We start from the raw sequence: 21,261 nt of genomic DNA, 5'->3' as shown, positions 1-21,261 counted from the left end.
TTGGGGATTTTACCGCTTGGGTAGTGTTTATCGTGGTGGCATACAGAATCTCACCTAGGGCAAGCCTAAAAGTCACTGGGCCTCATTACGACCCAGGCGCTAAGTGGTTAACAACGCCGTAAAAGGCTGCGGCGTCGTTAACCAAATTAGCGCCTTACTACGAGGTCCCTTTGCGGGACCCGACCTGAACGTCTGGTCTGGACCAGCCGTTAAAGTAGGGACCAGCAAAGGGACCTCACAGGCAATTACGGTACCGCAATTTGCGGTACAGTAATTGCCGCCTTCCCCATTCCCATTGAGCCCTATGGGGCAAAAATGGGAATGGGGAAGGGCCATGGTGAAATGTGGAAATACCGCCTCGCCAACCTTGGAATGGGGCGGTATTTCCCCATTTCACCATGGCGGACTCGTTACAACACCGGCACCAACCATGGTGCTAATAGCGCCATGGTTTAGCGACGGTGTTGTAATGAGGGCCAATCACTCTTACTAGAGGTTCTCCCCCGAGAGGGCGCGAGGCGTTCCTCTCAGGCCGCTGTGTTGAAGCAATCACAGCCTTGTCTCCCCATGTTACAGTTAGTCAATTGCAAATTAGGAGTATTTCAAAGGTTCCCCAAACAATGGGTCACTACCAAAATGCACCCTGGTTCAGTTCTTATATTCTGCCAAGAGATGCTCAGTTCACAATAGAATAAAGAAGCGACGTGGAGCTGTGGCGGGACGAGCATTACAATTCCCCAGGGGATTAACGCAGGATGGAAGCCTATTCCTAGAACCAAAGGCCAGATCATGAGATCGAAGCAACCGGAGGTTGCGATCCAACAGGAAGGACATTGAAGGATAACAAAGGCAGAGGATGAGCTTCCCTGCAGACGAAATTGTATTATCTCCTGGGACTAGCACACAGCAACAGTAGGAGGATGTGATCTAATGCATAGTTGGAGCATCAGATAGGACCGGTGGCCCTGATAGGTATACTATATGAAATACTAGATTAACAAATAATCACAAAGTTGAAATAAAAACAAGATGGATGTGGAAATTGTTTTCTCATCATTTTGGCTACTTTTAGGGTTACCCTTCTTCTCTCTGCTTGAACCTCGTCTTCTTCTTCCAAGAACAAGCTGGTGCTTCCATCTTCGCTGAGCCAAGATCGCAGTTTCTTCCCTTTGACCAGAATTTTTCCTTTGAGTTGCTAGGGAGAACAAAAGAAAAAAGAAAGAGCAGTCACACTGAAAATCATATTTAAAAAAAGGGAGCAGGCGCTCCTCTCCAGAAAGAACATGGCATGATAACCTGTTCTGAGATGAGAGTTCGCAGGACACGCTTTTTGCTCACTGTACCTTTCACAGATGGGAAATATCCATTTGCATTTCAGTCTTTGTCCCGCCCACATGGGCAGTCCAGCACCGAAATGCTATGGCAATTCCTCTCTGAACAAGAGTGCCAACAGCAACCCCATACACGTGTTTCAGCCTTGTTGGGTCTCATCAGTGAGGTGAAACTGAGCCTCTCTGAGCACAGTGAGCAGGAAGTCCACGTCTGAGTTTCCCCAGGTAACTCAGGGTGACCAACCGTGAGTTCCTTGCAAACATTTTTCAAAAAAGGTAGCAGGTGCCCCTCTCCAGAAAGAACAGGGCATGATAACCTGTTCTTTGTTTTTTCCCCACTTTGAGAGTTTGCAGTCATCGCTTTTTGCTCACTGTACCTTTCACAGGTCCACCTCACTGATGGGGCCCAACAAGGTTGAAACACGTGTATGGGGTTGCTGTAGGTACTCTTGTTCAGAAGGGAATTGCCATAGCATTTAGGTGCTGGACTGTGGGTGGGACAAAGACTGATGTACAAATGGATATTTCCCATCTGTGAAAGGTACAGTGAGCTAAAAGCGATGGCTGCGGACACTCAAAGTGGGAAGAAACCACAGAACAGGTTATCATGCCATGTTCTTTCTAGAGAGGGGCACCTGCTATCTTTTTAAAAACACTGAAAATTATAGTTCACTATCCTGGTCAAATCGCTCTGAGAAAAAACCATGCTAAGTTTGCAGGTATGTGCATTTGTGGCTGATCATGGAGGAACCACAAGCAGCCATAGCTTGAGAATGATCAAAACCATCGGGCAGTGAGAAGCAAAAAGAGCCATCACCCTTCAAAGTCAGATAACATTGAGTTAGGTTTCTGAAAACAGGACGCTTTTCCAAAATACCAGACTTGTCTTACCAAACCTAGCAGGTATCCTATGAACAGGAAAGTTTCCCACCACAGAACACATTCACTGCAAGAAGGCAAACCTCATAAAAACAAAGTGTTGCTATGAAATACTTACCATGCCATAATAGCCCATCTGCAGAGTTGGGAAATCTAAGGCTATGGGCCTCATTACGAGGTAGCCATGGTGCTATTAGCACCATGGCTACCCCCTTACCGCATTCCGGTCCGGGTGCCTGAAATAGGGACTTACCAGGTCATTCCAACCTTGGAGGACCCGGTAAGTCCCCATTCCGGGAACCATTCCCCATTCCCATTCGAGCCCCCATAGGGCTCAATAGGAATGGGGATGGGGATGGGGATGGAGCTAATAACGGTACCGCAATTTGTGGTACCGTTATTAGCTCTGAAGTCCCTTAACGGGTCCCATCCATAACGCCTGGTAAAACCAGGCGTTAAGGAAGGGACCCGCTAAGGGACCTCGGAATAGGGTGGCAAGGGATTACCGGCACCGGTGTCCTTACCGCTGCCGGTAATCCCTTACCATCTACCTCGTAATGCGGCCCATATGTCCATCTAGGTTGATTCCACAAAACCAACCGGTATGAAGTTCATATTCTACTGCTTTAATTTTTAGCAGCCACAGAAATCAAATTCTCTCTCAAATCAAAATCTCTCTCTCTCTCTCTCTCTCTCTCTCTCTCTCTCTCTCTCTCTCTCTCTCTCTAAGTCAACCCCCTGGAAAGCAGAGCAATGGGCTAGGTTTTCTGATACAAATACTTCCCTTCCCTTCATATCGTCACACAAAGTTGATGCCGGTTACATCCACTCACATTGATGTGCCTAAAACGTCGGTGCCTACCTCCACCATTAATATCCAACAGATGCCGCCTACTCCAAACCTTACTAATGTGCAAGGTTTAGTGAAATCTAGTTTTGTCCTTCCTTCTCCAACAACGCAAATAAGAAGAACAGTTGACGCTCATCTTGCTGAACATATGACACTTGGTTCAACGAATTTGACTTCCAATATACCTCCTGTAATTGCAAATCCTTGCCATCCTACTCGAGGCTGAAAGACTGTCAGTAATCATGACACAAATCAACTGAAATTCAACTCCTATGAGCATAACATGGTTCACTCTTCGTTGTCTACGAACTTGGCAACAACTTTAGGAAATGTGCCATTTAAGACTCACAGTACCATAACCACCAGGAACATCAATAGCGAGGAAAAGGTGTCTTATTCTGGTAAGTCTGATCTTAAATGTCACTCTTTAATAATGAAGTGCAGAGGTGGCCAGTTTAAAACTTATGATCTCAATAGGAATAGTATCCTCAATATCTTCAATGACGTTGTCGACTTTGAGGATATTACGACTGGTGATATAGATTTGGTTGGATTTGTGGCAGGCCGGGATCTTACAGTAGTGCGCTTGTGGATTCCTTTGGGAGTCATTTTAAACGCAATATGGAAGGCGATGATGTCCCTGTTTAAGATGGGGTTTCTGATCACACAAGATCCTGAACACTCACAAATGCAGTCTGACCAATCAGTGGACACTGTAGCCAGACCTATTCCGACCCTCCCTCAAGCACAAATCTATCAGTCCACCAGGGCTGCTCCCACTAAAACATAACTAACGAATTTGCAGACTTGTTCCACATTCTCACTATGCTGTTGGAATACCAGAGGCCACTCTCATCTTCAGTCCTCGATTCATAACTTCTAAAAACCCTTTGATCTCCTGGTTTTTCAGGAAACATGGCTGTTGTTGCCCCCTGTTTGGGATAACTATGAGATTTCTTTGGTCCCAGCTCTAAGAGGGGCTAAGGGATGACCTTTTTTGGGCCTCTTGGTAGCTGTCAATTTGACGTCTGGTTTCACTTTAGAACCTTGGTCATGGTATACTATTTTTCTACAATTGGTAAGATTGGTGAGTCCAAACAGTAATATTGCTCTCTTGAACATATATCGTTACTCTATTGGGAATTCTGATTTTATGTTCTATCGAGGATTAAAAAACTTGCTAGACATCAAAGCCATATCCGATATATTACAGCTGCCATATTGGCAGGTGACATCAATATTGACTGTTTTCATGACAGAAAAGAAAGTGCCAGTCAAGAGGCCCAGAGCTGGTCTGAATTTATGATGGAAGGAGGTTTTAGGATGCTTAATGGAGCCGTTAAGGGTGACCTTCCACCATGAACAACCTGGCATAGAGAGAGCTGGGCTAGCACCATTGATTATATCTATGTAGATTCAAAACTGTTCATGCAAATATCTTTTTTAGTGGTAGTAAGTGAGCAGTTTAGTGATCATAACTTGCTTGCTTTAGAAGTCCAATGGGTCAACACTCAGAAATGTTCAAATAGACAATGGTCTACACCATGGGTGCACAACATACGGCCCGCGGGCCAGTTGCGGCCCGCCATGCCCTTTTGACCGGCCCGCGAGGCACAAAGACTTTCCTAATGGAGGGCGGCCCGCGCGGCCGCCCTCCATTAGAAAAGTCTTTGTTGACTTCCGGGCCAGTGAAAACACTGGCCCTCATTGGCTCAGCACACACACGCATCATGTCGCTCCTACGAGCTACGTAATGCGTGTGTGCTGCACCAATGGAGGGCCAGCACTACGGCTGGCGTGGTCCATAAGGCTTGATGCCGGAAGGCATTTCAGCCTTGGACCATGCCAGCCGTAGTGCGATTCCAGCGACTTCCAGCTTACCTGCCGCTTACCTGCCTGCCTTCCAGCACATCTCCGGTAAGTGGTCTGTTTGTGTTTGTGTGTCGGGTTTGTTTTGCTTTATGTTTGTGTGTGTATGGGGGCGGGGTGTGTATGAATGTTTGTGTTTGAATGTATTTTGTGTGTATGTTGAGATGCGGGGGTGGGGGGGTGTCGGATGTGTATGAATGTTTGTGTTTGAATGTATTTTGTGTGTATGTTGAGATGCGGGGGTGGGGGGTGTGTCGGATGTGTATGAATGTTTGTGTTTGAATGTATTTTGAGTGTATGTTGAGATGCGGGGGTGGGGGTGTGTGTCGGATGTGTATGAATGTTTGTATTTGAATGTATTTTGTGTGTATGTTGAGATGTGGGGGGGTGTGAATGTTTGTATTTGAATGTATTTTGTGTGTATGTTGCGATGCGGGGGTGGGGGGGTGTCGGATGTGTGTCGGATGTGTATGAATGTTTTGATTTGAATGTTTTTTGTGTGCTGAGTTGGGGGGTGGGGGTTCGGGTCTGTATGGGTGCTTGTTTGAGAGTTTGCTGATTCGGGGGGTGGGGGGTTCGGGTCTGTATGGGTGCATGTTTGTGTGTGTGCTGATTTGGGAGGGTGGGGGGTTCGGGTCTGTATGGGTGCATGTTTGTGTGTGTGCTGAGTTGGGGGGGTGGGGGGTTCGGGTCTGTATGGGTGCATGCTTGAGTGTGTGTGTGCTGAGTTGGGGGTGGGGGTTTGGAGTTGGGGGGGTGGGGGGTTCGGGTCTGTATGGGTGCATGTTTGTGTGTGTGCTGAGTTGGGGGGGTGGGGGGTTCGGGTCTGTATGGGTGCATGCTTGAGTGTGTGTGTGCTGAGCTGGGGGTTGGGGTTTGGAGTTGGGGGGGTGGGGGGTTCGGGTCTGTATGGGTGCATGTTTGTGTGTGTGCTGAGTTGGGGGGTGGGGGGTTCGGGTCTGTATGGGTGCATGCTTGAGTGTGTGTGTGCTGAGTTGGGGTTGGGGGTTTGGAGTTGGGGGGGTGGGGGGTTCGGGTCTGTATGGGTGCATGTTTGTGTGTGTGCTGATTTGGGGGGCGGGGGGGTTCGGGTCTGTATGGGTGCATGTTTGAGTGTGTGCTGAGTTGGGGGGTGGGGGGTTCGGGTCTGTATGGGTGCATGTTTGTGTGTGTGCTGAGTTGGGGGGTGGGGGGTTCGGGTCTGTATGGGTGCATGTTTGTGTGTGTGCTGAGTTGGGGGGTGGGGGGTTCGGGTCTGTATGGGTGCATGTTTGAGAGTGTGTGTGCTGAGTTGGGGGGTGGGGGGGTTCAGGTCTGTATGGGGGCATGCTTGAGTGTGTTTGGGGCATAGTGTTTGCTTGGGGGTGAGGGGGCCATGGGGCATAGTGTTTGGTTGGGGGTGAGGGGGCCACGGGGCATAGTGTTTGTTTGGGGTTGGGAGCCATGGGGCATAGTGTTTGGGGGTGAGGGGGCCATGGGGCATAGTGTTTGGTTGGCGGTGAGGGACAGGGGGCATAGTGTTTGGTTGGGGGTGAGGGGGCCATGGGGCATAGTGATTGGTTGGCGGTGAGGGGGGCCATGGGGCATAGTGTTTGCTTGGGGGTGAGTGGGCCATGGGGCATAGTGTTTGGTTGGGGGTGAGGGACAGGGGGCATAGTGTTTGCTTGGGGGGGTGAGGGACAGGGGGCATAGTGTTTGGTTGGGGGTGGGGGCAATGGGGCATAGTGTTTGGTTGGGGTGGGAGCCATGGGGCATAGTGTTTGGTTGGGGGTGAGGGGCCCATGGGGCATAGTGTTTGGTTGGGGGTGAGGGGGCCATGGGGCATAGTGTTTGGTTGGGGGTGAGGGGGCCATGGGCAATAGTGTTTGGTTGGGGATGGGAGCCATGGGGCATAGTGTTTGGTTGGGGTGAGGGGGCCATGGGGCATAGTGTTTGGTTGGGGATGGGAGCCATGGGGCATAGTGTTGCACTCCAAGAGTGAACTCAATAATAAAGCTAAAACAGGCACAGTTAGGAGATGTACATCCTTTGCTTTTTTGAGGAAACCTGACTCAACGAAGGCCATACTCCTCTTGGGTAACCCAAACAGCAAACTATAGCAGTCCAAAATAACGGAATGTCCAATCAAGGGTCAATAAAATATATATAATTTAATTAAACAGACGATATACAATAACTAAATCGAAATAAATGATAGCAATGGAAAATGTGTAGTACAAAATGTAAGTTTGAAATGCAATAAACATCGTTACCCCTCAAAAACATATCTTTTTCCATGTGTTTAATACAAATTGGGGGTTGAAAAAGCCTCCTGACATGTCCCGCCTACCGCCCCGCCCACTTTTACTTTTCGGCCCACTATAGCCCTCATGTAAGGTACTTTCGGCCCTCTGTCAAAATCAGTTGTGCACCCCTGGTCTACGCAATTGCTAATGGTGAATGGTGCCAAATCGCGTTTTTCATGGTCTCCTTATAAGCTTTGTGAACTCAACAACTTTATGACATGGCATTCCCTCAATAATTCAACATTTCAATATACTAATGTTTTAAATCAATTTAAAGATAATATTTTGATTCTAAAACCTCAATCACCTACTTATACACATAGATTTGACTCAGAGCTGAGAGAAAGAAGGGCGGCATATCGAAAAGAGCAAAAGTTTCTCATCTCTTCTTCTTCTTGTCCTCAGATAGCATTGCGCTCCGCAAAATGCAAATATACAAACTGGGTACGAGCATGACGATCACATTTATTCCAGCATGATTGTGAAAGAATGCTTAGGACCCTAGCGTTCAAAAATTCCACAGATATTTGGACGTTGCTTAACAATCAAAACTCTACCTATCAAATTGAAGTTCAAGCTAACAGAGGGCAGGAACAACAGTGGGTAGCACATTTCACAGAACTATATACGGACAAATAGTTTGATAGTTTCAATTATATCATGAAAACGGAGTCAAGGTGGATACTTGATTGTTCTATGGAAACTATTGAACATTACATCAAAAAAGCAAATAGCTCTAGAGCAGCAGGTCCTGATGGCCTAAATAACAAAATGATGGCCTAAATAACAAAAAGAAAACTCTGAGCTATGGGCCAACATCTTGTCCAATCTACTCCAACAAATTCTATGCACTAAGGTTTTACCGCTATCATGGCAAACCTCACTAATAGTCCCTATTTTTAAAAAGGGAGACCGGCTGTTACCCACCAACTATAGACCTATAGATTTGCTAGATACACTGGGTAAAATCTTCGCAAAGTTTGTTTTAAGAGACTTCAATCTTTGGACACTATCACGTAAATGTCGTGATCCCCAACAATCTGGTTTTGTGGCACGTATGGGCACGAGTGTACATCTTCTATGCTTAAATGAACTAAAATATCAATGTCAATTAACGAAACAACAGGTGTTTTTTGCATTTGTGGATTTACACTCTGCCTTCGATTCGATATCAAGAGTACTACTCATGTCGAAGCTAACTAGAGATCATTGCCCTCCAACATTATGTGACATTATCTATAGTTCAATTCGCATTCGACTTAATCTTGGAGGCCTTCTATCTGCCTCCATTCCTACATCTCGTGGACTTAATCAGGGCTGTTTGTTGGCCTCTGCTATATTTAATTATTATATCCACGATGTCAAGGATGCTTTTGACGTAGTTCAGTCTGGTTCTCCCAAAATTAATGGTATAGCAATCAAGGCACTCATGTATGCCGACGATCTAGTCTTAATATCAAACACTCCAATTGGTCTTCAGAGACTATTGGCAGCATTTGAAGCCTATATTCCTCAAAATGAATTTAAAGTAAATGCATCGAAAACACAAATAGTATTGTACATGCCAATAAACAAGGACGTACTTTGAGGAATTAGTCTATCAATCATATCAGATTATTAGTTGTTCCAAGCTATACCTATTTAGGAATGGTTTTTGAGGGAATGCCTAATCCAACAAAACATTTGGTCAGCATTGAGCATACATTAAACTCAGATATGTCACAAGCAAGAATTATACTATATTGTTATGGCAAATTCTCTCTTGCCCCGGCACTGATGTTCTGGAAAGTGAAAACAATACCCTCAATATTGTATGGGTTAGAAACTGGAGCCCATCTTGCAACCCAAACTTTAGACAGATGGGAAGCAAAATTTTTGAGGCACATTTTACATCTCCCGCAATGTACTCCAGTTGCATGGCTCCGATATGAGCTGGGGCTAACTTCGCTCAATGCCATCTATCAGTGGAGACTATGTGCTCTACTCCGAAAATGTTTGATTTCCACCGATATGGAAGTCATGCTTAAAACCCTTTCGGAATATCTGTTTGCAACTCGACATTCTTTTGTACAAGCATGGCTAACAACAACTGAGCATATTCCTATTCATGCTGATGTTACTATTGATTTACTAGTAACCAATCCGGATAAGGCAAAACTAAAGATCTATCGTAAGGACTGGATTGATAACCAAGCTCTCTGTTTACGATATAAATGCTCATCTGTCCATCGATTTTCCCCTAAATCAAGGGGAATCATAGAGAAGTACTTGTACAAAGCACCCTCAGTGAGCTATAGACATTCCATTCTACGTTTTCGTCTTTATCTGTGGCCAACCAGAGACTTGCTATGCTCATCTAAAATCTAAGCTCAAAATATTTGTCGTTTTTGATACAGGTTTGATACTACTGAAACTCTTGAACAGCTAATTGCACACTGTCCAGCCTTAATTGATTTAAGACAACAGTATTTCATGAAATTTTGCCGTTATTTGGGAGCAATGAATGCACATCAATGCTGGTCCTATATATTTAGTACCTCTTATATCCCTATCCAAATTGCCATTGTGCATTTTCTAAATGCTCTGAATCTTACAGTGGAGTAGACCTGCTCATGTATGAACTTTTATTTTGCTGTTAAATCTGGTTGCACAAATGCTTGTAGATTTCCCTTTTTGTTTAGTTTGCTTGAATGAAAGACTACCAGAAGTCTAAATTGTTCATTTGACTTCTCAAAATTTGAATTGATTATGTGCTTACTGTAAATAGAAATGTTTAATTACTATGTATATTTTAGATAGATGGAATGTGTAATTATTTTGTAAATTGAAAAGTTGATTGATTTCAGCTGATTCAATTTTTAAAAAAGCAGAGCAATGGGACTGAATTCATACTGATCTCCCACATTTCAAGGCCTTCTCATGGGTTTTGAGATGAAGGTCATACCCTCTTAACTACATAGCATGCCAGGTTAGCATATTCGTGCTCACTTACAAAATAAATATGCTGTCCATGAAAAAAATGACCCATCCAAATCACAGATGGTATTGGAAGAACCTTGCTCAGCTGTTTCATGGGTTCTTGAAGTGCATAGTATTCTTGATGAGCTGTTGCATGTATTTCTTGTGGTGTGTGGTACTGAAGAACACTTACTCAAACGTTGCGCAGGATCTTGTAGTGCGTGTTCAGCTGTTTCACAAGTTCTTGCAGTGCAAAGTACTGGAGGACACTTGCTCAGCTGTTGCATGAGCTCTTGCAGTTCAAGTATTGGATGACGCTAGCTCACCTCTTGCATATATTCTTGTGTGTAGTATTGGAGAAGGCCTACTCAACTGTTGCATCGGTTCCTGCAGCAACCTTCGAGGGTTCATCCGGTTAATTTCTTCACAAGATCCCTTTTGAAAGTCAGCTGTGTCTCAAAGTTGAATGAGGAGCAAAGAGATGCACAGACTCAGGTGATAATGTGTTGGGATTTTATTTTGCAAGGAAACAAAGAAGTAGAGGTCAGCTCAGGCCAATACCAGATGCACCTTGTTTGGGGTTTAAACCAGTCAAATAAATAGCAGGTTGGCTTTGCCTCGGGTTGGAAGAACTAAGCACTAAGTCTTCTCCAATCTCCCTCCCCCTTTCTCTCAGTCAATGCCTCTCAGGTTGTCTCTTCCACACCTCTAACATGATCCTTAACCTCCTCTTATGTCGCTCCAAACTGCAAGCCACCAGTTTTCCTTACATACCTTTTATACAATCCTAACCCCTTCCCCTGTGATTGGTAATTGTGTTATGGGGCACAGGTGTGTGCATTTGGGGTCTGGGTTTTGTGATTGGGCCAGGCCACCTCCTAACTGTTCTTTGCCTTTTGCTTGGGCTTCTAGCACGGCCCCTTTCTGTTCTGTGAACCGAGCCTTCTTAGCGTGGGTCGGCCATCTTGCATTTTCAAATCGTATATGCCACGCGGTCTGTATGCCTGAAGCGTTCTTCTCCTGACTGCCCTGGTGGTGCACTCTAGAGTATGGGTGGGTGCCACTTTTGTGTTTTTGAGCTTTGACTTCAAAAAGATGGTTTGGGAGAGGGGCTTGTATGCATTCCCTGGCAGAGCAATTCATTGGAAATCTCTGCCTTGTGCGATCCTTTTTCTGTGGATGTGACTCCCTGCCGTGTTACCAACTGAAGGGAGTCTTTTAAAGGGACCATGGCAACATACGGGGGTCTTGTGACCAATCCCTACCAGGATTATATGTTGGGTGGGTAGACATGGGGATGTGTGCCGCCACCCCGGGACCTTTATCACTTTGTGGGTGGCAGTAACCTGCAGTACTATGTCCCCATGGTCACACCATCAAGGCAGGGCACTTCATCACAACTGCAAGCATGTCTCTTTGTACATACACGGTCCACCGTTTTTTCTCACATTATTTGCTTTCTGATAAATATCTTTAATGCCTACTTCAGCTCACCAGCTGTCTCCGATTCCTTGATTGACTAAATAAGCCTCAGCGTATTCAAACTGAATGGCGATACGACAAGGCTTGCCCTATTGGGGCCATGAAGACTGGAACGAAGGAAAGAGTTTTCTCAGAATCGATGAAATCACTGCGACAACCATCTGCTTCCACTAATGCAAAACAATATGGGCCTCATCCTGGATGCCGAGCTGCCTGCCTCTGTAGCCTCGATTCAAGAGAAAAGTAATTGCCGGCTTTTGCTCACCGCCCGGTCACAGGAAGGGCTCTAAAGCAATACAGAAGAATGGGGACCATCATATCATCTACGCCGATAGCTCCATTTTGACCATTCGACTAGCGGCGAGATTGTACGTGGAAAAGATATGTCATCCAATGTCTCTATATATGAATTGTTTAAACACATATTCCAGAGTAAAGCAGTCTGAGCTGGCAGGGAGTTATTTAATTAAATTCTGACATTGATATAAATCTCAACGCACCGCAGCAAGGGAGCGATGTAGGAAATAGCGCGCCCTGACTTGTAAGTAAGGGTATCTGCTTCCAGGTAGAAAAAATGTGATGTGTGGTGTGATAGCTGTTGTAGGGGGCCCTTAGAGATAACCTTACTTAAAAGTCATGAGACTGTCATTTGCCTACACAACTCTCTTGCTACATGTCTCAAATGAATCAATGCAACAGTCTCTGCCTAAAAATGCAACAGCCTCTCCCTCAAAGTTCCTTCAAACGTACATCTTAAAAGCAAAAGTGGACTATCCATTCATCGGGTATGGCTGGAAATTGAGTTATCCATTCATCAGGTATGTAAAGAACCACATATTGAGCACTTTGATTAATTTCCCGGCTACAGACCCAAAACTGAGCAGATTATATTTGTCTTTTAAAATACAACCACAGGAGAGTTTGTCTGTGCTTAGACTGCAACTCCTCGTCCCGATGAAGGCCATCTAACTTGCAGCCAACAGAATACCGAAACACAGTCATGTCGACTTTTTATACTCACAATGTCCATCACACACACCAGAACTCATTATTTTATTGTTAAAACCGATATACCAATACAGCTCCCCGTTTTCTCAATCATACCAGGATGTACCGAAGAGATACTTGATACTCTGAACATGTACTATGTGTCACCATTATTATGAATTTCAGTGTATGTTGAATGTTGGGAATGTATTTGGGCTCACTTACTTGTGGTAATCACTTAATTGTGGTAATCACTTACTTGTACGAAATATGACATGTATCGTCTTTGTCAGAATCTTTATTAAATTGTTCTTGGGTCCTTGTGGCTTTACCGGGTTACGCCCATATCCTTTGTTATATAACGTCTGTAGTACCTGGAGCGGTCAGGGAAAAGCCAGGTGCACCCCCTTTTTTTGCTTAAACAGACCACATACATAATGCTGAGGAGCAGGGCTTACCTCCGGGCTAGGCAGCTCCGTTGGCACCTTGCCATCAAGCGTCTTAGTTATGAGCATGTCGCCTAGGATGGTTTTCAGATGCCGCGCCAAGGTGGTCTGCTGCTCCACCCCGCAATGATTTTCCAGGGAGAGGATGACCGGGTAGGGAGAGTGCTGAGGAGACAGTAAGGCAGATAGTGTATTTACTTGATTGATATAAAGAACAATAATAATACATTATGAGGTTGCATTTTATGAAGGAAGACAACTACAGGTGAGGAAGATGCACAGATGTTTTACAACCTTCGATTTATGAGGTACGCAAGCTTTTCAGGTATTGCGTGTAATGAGCTATCCTTGGGAATCCCAGGTGACCCCAGGGGTATCTGAGCCAGTCTAGCTTCTCATTTTGACAATGTATGTTCCTGATCTTGAGAGATGCTTCTGATCTTAAACGGAGCAAGGTCGTCCTTCATTGGGTCTGGAATTGTGCCTACGACGTGATCGCCCCACCTTGGCTACATTGTTTACGGTCAGGAATGGGCCAAAGATACATGTGTTTTCCATCTTGAGGGTGCGCTCTTGGTGTGTCTGGCATTGATCTCACATCCCTGTGGTGCAGACTTGAATGGAGCCATCAAGACTTCCTTTGCCTGGAAGGTGCCGAATTGTATAGCCTTCATAGGAGCAAGAGTCAGCTAGACATCTGTGGTAAGTAGTGTAGCATCTTTCTATTGGAGGGGAAAGGAGGCCTTTAATAGACCAGGCAGGACTCCAGAAATATAGAAAGGTGAGTATTCATTCTGTTACACATTACAGATAAGCAAAAGGGCAGTAGGCTCAGTAAAAGGCAACCACCAGATCCTTAAACTCTTCCTTTCTGTCCCAACCACAAACTTCCACTATATTAGCACCCGGTGCTGGGGGTGCAGCCAATCAGGTGCCGCGAATCACAGGCTGAATCCTATAATCTCAGTCCGTGTTCCACGGAACCCGCCGGCTGCCTCCTCCACCCCGTAGCGCCATCTTCCTTCCCTCCTGTTTTTTTTTTTTTTGTTACTATTTCCCAATCCACCTCCCCCTGCCCCACTTACCTGGGTGTTGCGACAGCGGCATCCACCACTGCCTCACCGCCTCTCGCTCTTCTGGCCTTCCATGGTAATGGAAGAGGCGCCCCGCGTTCCATTACCATGTCGGCCATTTTGGCAAAGGATTTTCATTCATTGAACGGGACGTGCTCGGCATCCCGGTCAATGAATAAAAATCCTTTCTTTTTTGTTCACCCCAGGGTACCACTTTGGTAACCTGCGGTGCTAATGGCGTTATCACCCGTTCCAAGGGCTGGAATGGGGGTAACGTCCCGGGGGCCCTCGCAATACGCCCTTGCTTGTTTTGGGCCTGTAACTTGGGCGGCCGGGCCGTTACCCCCCCGTTCCTTCCTTTCGAATGGGATGATAATGCCATGCTATAGTTGAACTGGGTGGTCCAATCCATCAAAGTTAGAACTCTCACCAGCATTACACGCACTATTCCAAACATAACATTTCACAAGCTTTCAGTGAAGAAGAAATTAAACGCCTCTGTTCCTAAAACACACAAAGATGCGATCTAGCACTCGACCAGACAGCCAAGGAACCTTCTAGGACCATCATAAAGGTATCCCTAGGGCTAATTGAACCATCACTATACGTTCACTGCCAAGACAACTTGGGTCACCAGAACCACCAAGTGAAACTAACTAAATAGCACAATATCCCATACAAAACCAAATACCACAGGCTAAACATTCAAAACACAACCACTCACATGAAAACCAAACCTGAACAACCAACTACCTCCCCTGCCAAAGAAACCAACAAAAGTAAGAATGGATAGGAAGGCCTCGACCAAGACAATGGAACACAAACAAAACAGTGTGTACCACAATGGAGTGGAGATGAGGAAAGGCACGTGAACATAGGTTAATCACTTTCATGACCACACAGCGGAAAGTAAAGAATCGAGCAGTAATGGCTACCGTAGCGGGTAAGGACCGCCGGTGCGCAAACCTCAATACCAATGTGAACGCAGTACACGACTGGGAGTATGGAATATAACGCAGTCTTGCCCATTCGTTGCAACTTGAAGCGTGCGCACTATCGGGTACCCACAGCTAACATAACTGCATTATGCAGCACCAGTGTGCCCTCTGTGAACCTCTGCATGAGCAGTTCAATACAACATATGAGAAACGACACACTACCGTGCACACGCTTGCAAACACATACACCAATGACAAATCCGAGAATTGGATAAACGTACAATCAACTTGAATCATGGGTATCGCGTCTCTTTGCCGATACACGTTTTTCCGACAGGGGTGTTGCCGCAGAAGTTTTGCCGAAAATTCCCATCTACATTTTTTGGGGGGGTTGGGAAAGGGCAAATAAAGGGTTAGGGGAAGGTAAACAAAAACAATAATTAAATTAAGGGGAGCTTGGGGCAGGAACCCCCAAAAAGATTTTTTTTTAAATTTCGACATTTTTCGACAAAACTCCCGCGGCAAAACACCGTTGGAAATAAGGGGGTCGGCGAAAAGACATGGAACCGAATCATGAATATCAACTTAACAAGTCTACTTACTTCACTTGTGGATACAACCACGCCGGCAGAGTGGCGCAATATTCAGAACTTGCGGCAAATGCTGATAAGTCGCCTTGAAACCGGAAACTATAAGTCCAGGTGTCAACAAGAAGGCCTTCACATGAAGATTGCTGAAGGTGGCATGACCATTTCAGCCATAAACTGGACATGCCTATGATATATGCACAGGAGTTCCCCTGAAAAGAAGGAGGTGGGTGCGTGTTGGAAACATGTAATACGGACACTTAATGGCATGTCAAGGCCTGAGGCTTCCTATTATGCATGGTCTTCTTCAGCCACTCATCCAGCGGCAAAGAAAACATACTTAGAGAAAGTGATACCTTCATAATAGAACCTGCAATCACCCGTGTCCAAGACCTCTGTGGCAGCCAGAGGCATTTCTAGGGGAGGGGATGGGGGGCTGAGGGGGCTATAGCCCCGGGTCTTTTGGTTCTAGCCCAGATAGAAGCTCAGGTGCTACAGCCAAAATGCTAGCTAGCCCCGATTCCCGCCAGTCCCAACATTAGCGTAGCCCCTGATCTTTCCCAGACCTAGCAACACCCCTGGACTCGCAGCCAATCACTGTAGGGCAGACCATATTAAAGGCAGTGTCATTAGTCTCCCTTCTTGTTGTGTTTTTTTGTCCTGGCCCATTCTAAAAAAAACATTTGCTGCAAGAGAATCGAGTTGAAGCCATTTGCGACTCACCAATGAAGTGCCCATCACGGCTGTATCCAATGGAGGGCGGCGTCTTTACGGGCCAGTTCCAGAGAGTGATTGGGCAACAATGGACCACGTTTCAGGGGAAGCGCGGCTACAACACTAAGACCAGCGAGATGGCGGGACAATCACAGAGAGTACCCCAAATTATGGGAGCCTTGCATGGCGTCTACAGAGCAGGTTCTCCACTGTATGTCACACATCCCGGCATGAACAGAATCTCTTTTTCCATTCTACTCACCCCCACACTACTTCTGGTGGCATTTCCATATGCCTGTGGAGGGCCATTAGGATATGATATGATAGGTTATTTATAACACGGTTAATACTCAGAGGTTTCTAAGTGCAGACGAAGCCAGGGATTGAACCTGCGCTGCTGCGTGTTGTCTTGTTTCCAAGGCGAGCGCGTTGCCGCCCCGGCTATCCTCCCGAGACTGAACAGCTGATGTTGTTTAAAATGTATTGCTTTCATTGGTTTATCATTCAGTGGTGAACACGTGCACACAAAGGTTTTTAGTGTTATGATTCATTCAGAGTTGCGACCCTTCGCGCTGCACCCCAGGAACCCAACCATGTCAGTGACCTCCATGGTACAAACGCCATGTACAGAGCACGTGCCTAGCGTGAAAGGAATGGAGTGCGGAACACAGAGGACACGCCTAGGCAGCGTGGGTACAGGTAGGGAGCAGAGGTGTCTGGGAGCTGGAATAGGTCGAGAGACCCTTATTCTTTTAAGATTAGGTGTATTCAGGCCCTTTTACAACTTTTATTGGAGACATTGGTCTACGTTTTTTATTGGTGGAAATCGCCACCAACCGGTTACAAATAGTTTTTACTGGATCCATTTGGATTACTGTGGTAAAATGGGATAGAGATTAAATAACAGTTCTTGATGTATAACAATTGTCTGAGGTAGATCGCAGCCAATAGAATGTGACAATCAGAAAGCTCAGGAAATGTGTTTGCACCGCGCAAGAGTACAGTATTGACTCACGCACAAACACCCACGAAAAAACATATTAAAACGTTTTTTAATATTGTTTTATTGTTGTCTGTTTTTAATGAGAATTGGTTTAGTGATTACAATTTTGTATTGTGAATTCAATAAAAAGCGAAACCCACTTCTGGATATGCTGTGTATGAGAGCAGTGGTTGCCTGTACAGGCCCCCTGAAGTAAGGTGTGGTTAGGAGTGACTAAAATGTTCAGAGTACTCTCATGTAGGTGCTGTGCTTTGACTGATTTTAGTTCCCAGTGGTAGGGGAGTACTAGGCTGGGACCCATTTCTTGTGGTCAGTTCCTTAACATCCATCATCCATACAGTCAAGGATTGGATGCTCAGTCCTGGGTTTGGGGCCTTCGTTAAATTCAACTTCAAGCTCAAGCTGAGATTTCGAATGTAATGTTCTTTTGCAAACATGGATGACCAAACCATGCACTAGTTTCAAAGCCGATCACAAGAGAGAACCGCGCCTCACCTTGAAAGCATAGTCCCGGATGGTGCGAATGACGTCTTTGAAGAGGATTTTGGAGGTCAGCGTGTGGCCGTGGTATATAATGGGCTCTCCGTTGGGCCCTTCCCAGCAGTCGAGCTCCACACAGCGACATCCATTCATAAACGCTCTGTGGGCGAAGCATTCTCTGTGTTAGCACCGGTCGCCATAGCAAGAAACAATATTCACCAAACATTCCCACTTAGAGGTCCGGCACAATACTATGCCTGGGCGTCACCAGGACGACCGTTCTACATGCAAGCCATCTCCAATGCTAGTCACCACCCGGGTATCTTTCTCATACATGCTCATTGTGGATATCCTGAAAACCTGGATCGATTTCACGGCCTTCCTCCTCCAGCAAGCCACTCCCAGTGCATAGGCGTGTCCAGGGAGTGGCCTGGGGCGGCACGTGCTACCCCTGGAATCTCATTGGCCACCCCAGGTGCCACCCCATGCATGAGTCAGTGTCCCACTTGGGCCACTTGGGCCACCCCAGTCAAAACACACCACTGTCCCAGTGCACCCATATATGACAGTTGCCAATTACGCATTTATAGCAAGCGCTTGCCAAGCCAAGAGGTCCGCTTTGCAAGCGTAGAGGGTAAACTTTTTTTTGTCCACTGTGGGTTTGATAAAACTGTATCTTCTACATTTGCAAAGCCAGATGACCTGGGCTCCTAGTACACGTGTGCCTTCACGCCGTGTGCTCATGCGTACATCTCCACACTGTGAATGCGTGCCCTCAACCCAGGTGAAGATCCGCCTGGTGTTTCAACTACAGAGATAATATTGCCAAACATTTACAACTGTTCCAAGATGGTGCCCAGACAAAACAGTGCTTGAGTTGAATGTTATAGATTGGGAGCCTGGTTATTTTACTGTTTAAGCACACCGTAATGCAACACACACGTGGAAAATACACCAATACAGCAAGCAGCATAGACTAACACTTAAACATATCTTTCAGCAGCTCACCCATCAAATTCAACAGTTCCCTTTGCTTCTACAAAATGGCTGCCACAACAATGCTTTCACTAGCAACTACTCACTCTGCATCATGGAGCAGCTGCCCGGGCCACAGGGCCCACATTTTACGTTTCAGCAACAACTTTGGCAGAGAGCCAAGGCTTTCTCAAGCCAGAGCTAAAAACAAGCACTTGTTTGGCAACCAACTGACACTCTGCTTTATACATCGTCGACATGCTCCATACATATCAAGCCTTAGACTCCCTATACCAGCTGGACAATTCGCTGCTTCACATGGCTGACAAAGTTAATGTTGCACAGAGGTGGCATGGGCCCCCCCATGAGACCCTGGAACTAGCAAGCCATGTGACTGGCTAATGTTTTTTTCCTGAAAAAAAGCACCAAAGCTGTTCACTTTTTCTACTATGACTGGGCTTGTCAACCAACCAAATCGTAAAACCACATTTCACCTTTTAAACAACCAAAAAAATATGCAAATGATCTCGACTGAAAACCATCCTCTGTAAATCCTGCTCACGCGTGCTTGTGGATGTCTTCAAAACTAGACTGGATGTTACTATCCGGTGGGCTGAGGAGCCCAGGGATGTTTTTCAGAGGACACATGTGAGATGCATTCCCTAGGGGCAAGTTTGGCAAACTATCTATTAGAGACAAAGGGTCTGATCACGAGTTGGGCGATATCCCGGCTGGGATACCACCCAACTTTATAAGCGTTAGAGCCCACCCATCCGGCGGTATTACCAGCAGATCATGGGTTGGGCGCTAACTGTTGGTGACGATTCCCCACTGGACCCAATGTGGAATTTTCAGCACAATTACCGTGCAGTAATACAGCTGGCGGTAATTGCACCAAAAATTGGCATTTTTTCGGCGTGTTTACCCCCAGCTCTGAGCTAGGGGGGGGGAACACCCCAGACTCGAGATTGGGCAGATCCTTAAATGTGGCAGTAACCTTGTTACCGCCGCATTTAAAGGCTACCACCCAACTCGTGATGAGGCCCAAAGTGTTTCATCACGACCCATTTGGCAGTATTTCTGGAGGAAATACTGCCAAACTCAAATGCAGAATTTGCCACGCGCAATCATGGCACATCGCCAGATTATGAGTGCCGCCTGGGCGGTGTTAAACCTCATTTATTCGGTCCATAAGACTCTTTGGGAATTTGTAGTATTTACCGCAGGCAGTAATTCCACCTGCCATACATTTCCAATTTTCTGGAGGTAAAGTGAAGAAAAATCCTTGAGCTAATGATGGAGGCTTATCCTCCACTTTACTTCCACAGGCGGAATTTAGCAGGGCGGTAAAAGCAGCAGTAATTCTGTTACCAACACTTTTTTACCACACCACCAAACGCCTGCAGCCCACATTGTGGCTCCTCCCACTTGGAATGCTTACTTATTACACCGTGGGAGAACGGGAGTAGCGCAACTGAGTGAAATGTTGAGCATAGAAGATGGATGCCGCCCTGAAAACATAACATGCATTGGGCCTCTTTTTCAGCAAGTGGCCTGCTCCAAGTGAAGACATGCTGCTGGAATAAGGGTTGCGCGAGGCACATAGAGACTAAATGTATACGTGTCATGAAGCTGCACCCACACATAAGTGCAGGGCCTTCAGCAATTGGATGCTGGCCAGCACAAACTAAGAGCAGACAGTTTGGGGCCCATTAAAAATGATGATGCAATGAGCACGGCTTGTCTACACATGGGCCCTCTTTATAAGTATGGAGGTCCGGAAATAAGGGTGCTGGTAGCAATGTACCGGCAGTCTGTCCTGACCGCCATACGACAACAATGCCATTAGGGGCCGCGGATCCCCCGGCAGGCCTGACTTGCTGGGTTTTCAGGCCCCTACCGGCATGGTTGTCACTGAAGCACCGGCACCGTTAGCAACGTTGCTGGTGCGTCAGTGTCCTCCATTTCCATGGAGCCTTACGGGACTCCATGGGAAATGGGTATTTACCATTACCGCCGCTGCTTGCGATATCCTGGTGGGATATCAATCATGTGGCAGTAACAGTGTTACGGGGTTGCCGGTAACCCGCTGCCTACCGGTGGGGTTTACCGGCAACCCTGTAATGAGCCCTATGGTTTACAATGCTGAGCTTTCGCTCTCCCATCCCGCCAATGCAGTGCTGAATATCTGAAGAATGGCTTTCATGGGCTGCTGGCTGATTGGTCGGAGCCAGGGGTCATCTTTCTCTTGTGCCAGTGTCAATAATTCAGCCATTGTCAACAAGACATTCTGATATGGTAATGCTATTTATATAGTGCTTTCGCCAAAGTGCTTTAAATAGAACATATTTAAATACAATATCAGCCACCGAAGCTGGTACTCATTTAGCAGCCTTGGAAGGAT

General features: G+C 46.2%; 1 protein-coding gene across 1 annotated transcript in view; it reads right to left on the bottom strand.

Annotated features, from left to right (window-relative positions):
- Window positions 1-21,261, bottom strand: part of PLCD3 (phospholipase C delta 3) — a 467,775-nt gene that overhangs the window by 63,226 nt on the left and 383,288 nt on the right. Inside the window, exons 7-9 of the mRNA XM_069634237.1 lie at window positions 17,898-18,042; window positions 13,100-13,252; window positions 1,079-1,195 (exon numbers count right to left, since the gene is read on the bottom strand). Of these exons, the coding sequence (XP_069490338.1) occupies window positions 1,079-1,195; window positions 13,100-13,252; window positions 17,898-18,042 (415 nt within the window). The remainder of the gene's footprint in view (window positions 1-1,078; window positions 1,196-13,099; window positions 13,253-17,897; window positions 18,043-21,261) is intronic.

Source organism: Ambystoma mexicanum, chromosome 13, assembly GCF_040938575.1.
Source record: "Ambystoma mexicanum isolate Mex_15411 chromosome 13, UKY_AmexF1_1, whole genome shotgun sequence".
In the NCBI taxonomy this organism is placed as follows: Eukaryota; Metazoa; Chordata; class Amphibia; order Caudata; family Ambystomatidae; genus Ambystoma; species Ambystoma mexicanum.
Note: the sequence above shows the minus strand (reverse complement) of the source record. Positions and strands in the feature narration are given on the sequence as shown.